The sequence below is a fragment of the Sparus aurata genome, chromosome 23, assembly GCF_900880675.1.
Source record: "Sparus aurata chromosome 23, fSpaAur1.1, whole genome shotgun sequence".
Lineage (NCBI taxonomy): Eukaryota > Metazoa > Chordata > Actinopteri > Spariformes > Sparidae > Sparus > Sparus aurata.
The window spans coordinates 14,507,025-14,515,815 of NC_044209.1; the positions used below are offsets into that span (position 1 = coordinate 14,507,025).

General features: G+C 41.9%; 1 protein-coding gene across 1 annotated transcript in view; it reads left to right on the forward strand.

The window, feature by feature from the left end:
* LOC115576060 (Na(+)/H(+) exchange regulatory cofactor NHE-RF2) overlaps nucleotides 1–8,375 on the forward strand; it is a 34,864-nt gene extending 26,489 nt beyond the window's left edge. Inside the window, exons 4-6 of the mRNA XM_030408553.1 lie at nucleotides 5,427–5,580; nucleotides 6,078–6,196; nucleotides 6,315–8,375. Of these exons, the coding sequence (XP_030264413.1) occupies nucleotides 5,427–5,580; nucleotides 6,078–6,196; nucleotides 6,315–6,470 (429 nt within the window). The 3' untranslated portion in view covers nucleotides 6,471–8,375. The remainder of the gene's footprint in view (nucleotides 1–5,426; nucleotides 5,581–6,077; nucleotides 6,197–6,314) is intronic.
* Nucleotides 8,376–8,791: the final 416 nt, after the last annotated feature.

An 8,791-nucleotide genomic window follows, 5' to 3' on the forward strand; every position in this document is an offset into this window, starting at 1 on the left:
ACACAACCATTCAATCCATTACCTCCATATAAATCCTTGTGTGCTTGGATCTCCTTCTCTTGACCCTTGTTTCTATGACACAGCAACACACTCTACGCCTACCCTTTGACAGGGAAAGTGGCTATTGGAGCTAATTTACTTGTGCTTTCAAACCACAAAACACATTTGCAATGGAATTATTATGTTTTTACAGTGGTTCAAAAACGTTTCTATATCATTAATTAATGTTTGTTTCAATTTTAGAACAAAGCTGTTAGGATAGTCTAAAAAAAGAACTGTAGTCCAAAGCTCTGTGTCATGCATTCTTCCACATTTGATCACATACAGATGTGACCCCCATCTATATACACTGTCACAGCTGTAACTAGAATGGCAGCAGTCACACTTGTGTCTACTGTCAGGCCCCCTGTCTTAACAATAACAGGACCAAAGCCTGTACTCAATCTTCACCCTGTGTGTCAGACTGGAGAGGATGGTCATAGGGGAGAGGAGAAGTTATAAATCAGTCTGATGGCAGGAGCTGACAAGGGGGAGACGTGGGGGAGGAGGAGTGTTTTTATGTATGTCTCTTCTTTTAAAAGATTTAGAGATATAAAGACAGATTGTGTGTGGGGGTTGAGAAAAGAAAATAAGGGGCAGCAAGCAAAGATGCAAGGACAGAAAGGAGGGGCATGTCAGATACTGTAAAGGTTAAAGGTCATTTGTTCTAAAGTCTGAGAGGGTTGAGGAGGTGGGTGACAAAGAGCATGGGTGCTCTGTCAACTTTCCCCTTGTTAAAGTAAATATCACATGCTGGCAGTGATATCATCATTTTTATTCTAAAGTAGTTTTTTCATCTGAGTGTAAACACACAACTTTCACCCTTCATTCCCATGACCTTTGCCCTCACTGGCTGTATATCAGGGTCCAGGCCAGGCAGCAGAGCAGGCCAAACAGGATCCCAACAGGGTCTGATCGTAAGGTTAAACAGAGTTCATTAAAGAGCTCCTAGAAGGTAGAGGAACATACTTCTGTGTTTGTATGTTTCACACAACTTTCCTGACAAGTTAATGATTATTCACGTACCTTCCAGGCAGCTGTCGGTTCCATTTAAAAGCAGTTCATGACAAAATGAAAAAAAATGAAAAAAATCTACTTAAGTGACTCATCAACAAAATATTCCTTCATATAGTGTTTTGCTAAAGGTGAATTTAGTGTTTCATGGTAATCAAGTTGAAAGAGGAACTATTTTAACAATGCTCTCAATGTGTCTCCAATGACCAGCTGACCATTAGAATATGGTAAACTCATAAGAAATTATAGAAAAATATCAAACCCAGAAGAAATTGACACAATGGTGTGACATGACATTTTTGAATCTCAACAAAAATTAAACAACAATTGGCGTTTTTTCCCAGAGGGTTATGTGCCAATAGATTTAAGGCTAGCAGTATCCCCTGTGTCCAGTCTTTTTGCTAAGCCAAGCTTATTGGCTGCTGAATATTTACCAACCACCAATGAGAGAAGCATCAATCCTTTCTTCTAACTCGCCGCCAGAAAGTGAATAAGAATATATTCCAAATTACCAAAATATGTCTTTAAAGACTTTCATGTTGAGAAATGTATGATGGTTCTATAACTGTAACTGTGTTAAGGAGAATTGAGCAGATGTTCGTTGATTAGTGCAGTTGTTGATCGCACTTCAGCAGCAGTCTTGGCATTAGAACGTGCTGATGTTCTGATGCTCCACTGGAACATTAAGATGGCTGTGGAGAGTGTGTGGGAACATCCTGTAGCAGGTCACCACATCTCTCCACAGAGAGATAAATTGAAGATCACAATTACAGGCTCACACACAAATTAACTGAAAGTTACTGAAGACAGTACTGTGCCAAAGTCAGTACACAAGGGAGTTTTATTTGCATTGTGTGCATTTGCAAAATCCTGTGTAGAAATGACAGAGAGATAAATAATATTTCTGATAATATCTGCTCAGTTTAGTGCTGAAACTTGACAGAAAATTAAATATCAATAACTATTCTAATGTTAGTTGCAGCCCGAGTGTAGTGTTTTGTAACAAACAAAATATTAAAATTGTGAGCATCGAATTTGAAATATCGTGGAATCAGTTCACTGTAACTATTTATGTATTTTCCCCTTGTTTATTCATGCATGCAAAAGAAAAGGTACTGTAAGTTTCCTGTTTGTGTAAAGCTTTGCACTGTTTTTGATTGACCTTATCTTTCATTTCCTTTGGGATTCTGTAAAGTAAACACTTAAAGTGTTCTGGCAAATAAGAGATTTCATGTTATGATATGAGACAACTTCATCTTGTCTTTTAGTTTTCTTTGGGCCAGAACATCCCTATTGAGATCGTTGTGTGTGTGTGTGTGTGTGTGTGTGTGTGTGTGTGTGTGCGTGCGTGCGTGTGTGTGTGTGTGTGTACGTGCTGATAATTGCAACCGTCTCCGACCATGCGTCAAGACAGCGCTTGTGTTATCTGTCAGCAGCTTGTTAGAGAGGTGAACAACCATGACAGATCTCTCTCTCCCTCTCATGTCTCTCGCTGTCTTTTTCTCTCACCACGCCCCATTACACTGGAGGTGTATCAGCAGCGAGCGCTGTAAAGAGCACGGTGAGAGCTCGGCTTGTTGCCGATGTTTTGGCAGACACCAGTGAACGCCTCATCAGTCTCTATGCTCTGCCTGCACTCAACAGTGCATACGTGGGACCTCTTACAAACTTGTGGGTGACAATAAAGAGTATACAAAAGGCCACCACACACAATTTTTGCAAAAGTTTGGTCCAGACTGAAACATCTCAACGACTATTGGATGGATTGTCATGAAGTTTTGTATAAACATTCATGATTCTAAGAGGATGAATCAGAATTACTTTACTGATCAACATCACATTTCTTCATGTATCCAGTTTAACATCTCAGTATGTACATGATGGATAGGCACAAAATCCTAATTTGCCTGTTCATTGACTTGTCATATTACCTCATTCACACATTCATGTCACCTGTACAATAAACCTGGTTCTTCCTGTTCCATCATCAGGTTACAAGTTTGCTTTGTCCCAAATTCTGATTGATGACCTAATACTGCAAAACTAATGGCATTCCCATCAGCCAAAGCTGTACTTGATGGGAACGATGGTAACATTTAACTCACTTAGCATCAGCAGGTTACTGCTGTCTCTGCGAGCATGTTAGCATTCTGAGGTTAGCTGTTAGCTCAAAGCTAGGCTGTGCTTGAGAACAGCCTCACAGAGCAACTTGGGTGTCTTAACTGTCGATTTTCGAGATGTTATTGGACTGAATCGATGAAGTTCTGATGCTGCAGTGAGTGATTTTGCAGTGTGGGTGGTGACGGAAAAATGTATCCACCATTTTACAGCCACACAAGTGTGAAACATGATTTTGTAATTAATTGAATTGGCCACTATGCCAAATGGGCTTTTATGTCTGGTGCACTTCATGGGGAACAACAGGCATTTAATTTAAGGACACTGGCAATGAACACAATTATTTCCTAAAAGCCCATATCCATCATTTCAATAAAGAAACAGTGACCCTACTGAGACTCACTCTTTCCACTGATGAATGTAACAGCTGTTCTGGGAACAATACATTTCTACTAAATTCCACCGAAATAAGTAGAGTAAATTTGAGTGGGAAAAAATAGCTGTTCAGTCACTGATTAATGGATTATCTATAACAGCTTGTTTTACAATATCTTGGAGTTTCAACTGGCTTCAGTTCATGTCACATCCATGTGGAGGCTGAAGAGTTAGAAGTCACATGTGACATGTTCACTGATGTGCAGATGCATTTAAAATTGTTGTTGTCGTTTTGAGTAATCCAGGTTTATCTGTAGCTGCTCTTATACACACACACACACACACACACACACACACACACACACACACACACACACACACACACACACACACACACACGCCACTTCAAAAATGTGCCAGTGGGCTTCAGGTGGCTGGACCCCCCTTGAGTTTGATGAGACACACACTTAAACACAAACTCAACACAGATACACACACACACACACACACACACACACTCACACACACACACACACACACTTGTTCCCTGAGAAACATTCCCATGAGAAATAAGCTCCTGCACTGTTCCTGCAGCATGTATTAATTAGCCCAGTGGGCAGAGAGCAGAGTGTATTGTCTTGTGTGGGATGGACTGTTAATGAGGGGCTGTGAAACATGACACAACACCTGTTGTTTGGCTGAATACAAAGATGCTTGTTCTCTCTCGATCTGTCTGTCTTTGTCTCTGCTTGACTGATGTCTGTTTTTCATGTCTGCCTGCCTGTCTGACTGTCTCATCTGTCTCTCATGGGAAGAAATGATAGATGATAGATTTTTTTATATGAAAGAGAGGAGATGTTTTCCACCTGTTGATTCCACTTCTTCTAACTTACTTCTAGTGCTGTTTCCCTGCTACTGTCTCTTTGTTGATCTTGTTTCTCTCTCCTTTCGTCCGTGATCGACAGATAAAAATCTTTCTCGTTGTGCCTATTTTCCACATTTATTTTCTTCGTCCACAAATACAAGCAAAAGCTCATTTCTGCACATCCCATCTTGTCATAAGCAGTGAATTTTAAACAAATTCCCCCTCAGGACTCTGACACCTGAGACCAGCAGAATAGCCGGAGCCTAGGAGAGCGATCAATAATTGATTGTGTACCAACACTAACTTGGCGCGGTGCACCTCTACCTGCCTCAGAGAGGCCGAGGTCTAGACAAAGCTATTGAAGCGCATGCCTCCAAATGCACGAGGATCTAGATAAGAGCAATAACAGGCTATTGTGTTTTGCAAGCTAGGTGTAGAGACAAGGGCAATGTTGTCAAACAGATGGTCGGTCACATGCACACATATTCATTGTGTCCCTCTGCGCAGCTGTTTTTTGATTGTTGGAGCGTCTTTCAGAAAGTCTTCTTTTATTGTGTCACATCAAAACCTCCCACAGCTGTGTGCACATCTGTGAAGAATGAAGAATTCATGATTGATGTCAGTAGTTTGACTACCACTGGGCAGAGTGGTCCAGGTGCTCTGAGAGTCCTGCTGAACAGTGGATAATCAGCATGTTGGTGTATGGCTCCATCAGCTGGGTGAAAGAGGTAACACAGGCTTTCAGTTATGATGTGAAGAAGGTTGATTTGGGTGATTTGTTCAAAATAAAAATTCAAAAATGAATGAATAAATTCAAGTAAAGCTTTTTGGTCAGTCGCTGTGTTAACCAAAATATGTTGTGTGTGTATCTTCCATGGCTGCCTGAGGGTTTATAAAGTCATCTGTCCAAGTTATCACAGTGTGTATTGTGATAAAAAAGATATATATATAAAAATGAAAAAAAAAAAACCTGTCTCTTTTTTCTGAACCTGTCTCATTTCTCTGTGTTCTCCAGGTAAACGGCGTGAACATCGAGGGCATGCGGCATGCAGAGGTGGTGGCCTTCATAAAGAAAGGTGGAGATGAGACCTGGCTGTTGGTGGTGGATCCAGAGACGGACGAGCACTTCAAAAGGAGGGGGGTTGTCCCCACAGTCAACCATGTCAGAGGTAGGACTGTACTAACAGAAGCCGATGTATCACGTAGAAAGTTGAACTCTGAGGAAGGCTGAGTTCACGTCATATCACAAAGAGATGGCAGGTGTTTTGCAGCAGAGTGAGGTTGTTACCAAATTCGGTTAACACGGTTTTTTTTTTATATATTATATACAGGCACTAATTATTGGAAAACTAGAAAGAAAGTTCTGCTATTTCAGCTATTTTACAGTTTAGTTAAGTGCAGTGGTGGAAAGTGAAAAAGTACATTTACTCTACCCTACTTAAATAAAAAAATGTACTCAAGTATTTACATTTTCTGCTCCTATCTACTGTTCTTTTTACACCACTATAACTAAACTTAGTTACTTTGCTGATTTAAATCAATAAATAACAACAAAAAATCACGATGTATTACTGTATTATTCATTAGAATATAAATCATGTACAGAGATCATGAGGACGATCTATAGTAGTGTGTAAAACAGCAGTCTGTGGGCTTCTGTGTGCAGACTACGATGGTCCATCCATATCCAACGGCTCGGCCAACACTCAGATCAACGGCAGCTCCACCACACAGTCCATCAGATCCACGCGCTCCGACCTCAGCAGCCAGGGCAACAGCACGCAGGTGGGTGTGGGCGTTCCGTGTGTAGCAATGTGTTTGGTCTTTGGTCCCTAACATGAAAATCAGAACCCTCAACCCTTCCGTCTGTCTTTCCATCTTCAATAATATCTCCCATGTCTAGCTGATGGACGATGAGGGCCGGCTGCTGGACCCGTTTGCCGAGATGGGCCTGAGCGCCACGGCGGCAGAAGAAAAGATGAAGGTCCATGCCAAAGAGAAGAAGAAAGCACCGCAGATGGACTGGATGAAGAAATACGAGCTGTTCAGCAACTTCTGAGACGTTCCCCTCCGAGGACAATTCAAACACCAAAGGACAGAGATATGACCTCCTTGGACCCTTCTATGTGGACGAGATTGTGTTATGGGACAATGTTACTACACAGACGATGTTTCTTCTCAGAGAACGAACCAAGATCCCCCATAGAACTGAAGATTTTTTTTTTTTTTTCCTGGAATCAAATGTGACAAAAGGAAACTTGTACAATGGATTTGACTTTTTAAGCCACTTAAGAGACTCTATACCGGCTTGCTTCAAAGTGCTTAATGACTGCAAAAACTGTGCATCTCAAAACACTTCCCATACACGTGCTTCTATCAGATGGGAGTATTGCAAACAGATCTTCACAAATTTGCCTAAATCCTCACCACTCTTTGTCTTTAATCATCCCATTCTCCCCAATCCGACAGACTTGTTACAAACAAATGTGGGAGGCAGTTATTTTTTTATATTTAAAAAGTATATACAAACAAACAGTATCCCATCATTATGGACTGCATTTAACAAGAAGTTTTACGGACACTGTGACGTTAATGATTGTGGACATTGTGGGAGTTTCGTCCCATCAGTCGGAGGAAGCCCAAAGTTGGCGGAAGATCACTGTGAAAGAGTTGAGACCCTCCACTTTCAGCCCACGCAGATGCTCGATAATAATAACCACAGGCCGAGACAAGGAGCGCTGTGTGTGCTGGTTGTGTGTAACCTACACGTATTCATACTGATCGTCAGATCGGCCGTGCTCTTTTCAAAAAGAATTCACGTCAATTGTTACTTAGAGCCACCACTAACCTCTCTTCCCAAAGTGCTACGGTGTACATGAGTATAACAAAGGGAGGCACCACTAAAATAACATGTATTGATACAGTAAATAATGGAAGCTGGTATGTAGAAGAAAGGCAGAATTCTCAGGGCACAAGGCACGATGAAGGAGTTCATCATTGGCTCGGTGTGTACACCAGAGGGCAAACTTACACCACAAATAGAGGCTACTTCTGGTACTTCACTGAGAAGATGTTTATCCAAGAAGTGAACAGAGGTTGTGTTGGGCTATTTCCTAGTTAAAGATAACATTTTTGTACAGATTAAACCAACAAGATAAACAGTTATACTATTTTGCGCTTTAGAGGTGCTGGAGTGTCGATTTTGTCACCTTTTGGGCTAAGCTAAGCTAACTGACTGCTCGCAGAAGCGTCAGACTTGAGAGGGTGGTACAGTGCCTCTCATCTAACTTTTCCACTAGAGAGCGAGTAAGAGTATTTCCCAAAATGACATACCATCCCTTTAATTACACGAGGACCGGAGCCAGGAATGAAGGGGAGATTAAGGCTCAAAAGTGCAGTTAGCATACTTGAGGCTAACGTTGGGAGTGAGGAGAGACGATCAGCCACGACTCGAGCAGTGTTAGCAGGTTTGTCGGGCGGAGGGAGGCGCAGGAGGAGCACACAGTGAGGTCAGAGATGCTCTGGAGGGAGATCTAGTGAAAGAGACTGTGGGAGCCATGGAGCTTACTGAGGATTACTCCGCATACAGGGACAGCTGTCGTACACATGCTCACACACATTTGGAGCACAATGTGTGTGTGTGTGAGGAAGAGGTATAGGCTAGAATGCCACAATCTAAGCAATCTCGATGCGATGCTTTACAACAAGTGGGACTGCAAGTTGTAGAAATGTCGGTCACGTACGCAGACACGTTGTCTTTTTTTTTGTACCCGGTCACATCCTTTCCTGTACTCCACACCAGCAGAAGTGTCTTGATTCGTCTATGAGCATCAGTCTGTGTGTGCGGCAAAACCTCTCTATGTTACCGTGGCTGATGTACATACAGTATAAGCATACAGTATACATGGCTGGTTGCATTTTTTTCAATAAAGTGTGACAATGGCAATTTTTTGAATATATTAAATTGGTGTCATTGTCTTTTCTGCTTTCTCTCTTCCGTCCTTTCTTTACGTTTGTTTTTTTCATCTGCTCCATAACAACTTTCTGTCACTTTGTCCCCCTCTGTTAAAACAGTGTCCCTCAGTCGCTCCTCTTGTTCCCTCACTTTTTCCTTGTCAACGCCCGCTCTCTTTCTCTCTCTTTGTCTGTCTTGCTGAGGATTATGTCGGCGTACAGTTTCATTTTCTGCCTGTTCTCCACCAGCCAGCTGCTGCTGTGAGCCACGCAAAAGTCAAACAGAGGTCAAAAGCGTGTTTTTGTGCGCGCGAGTGCAACGGAGACGGAGAAGTGTGTGTCTGCACGTTTCATGTTTGTCTTCATTGTCTGTGTTGAGGTGTAAAGCATGTGGTTGTATGGTATTTTTTTTCTGCTTCCTCCAGC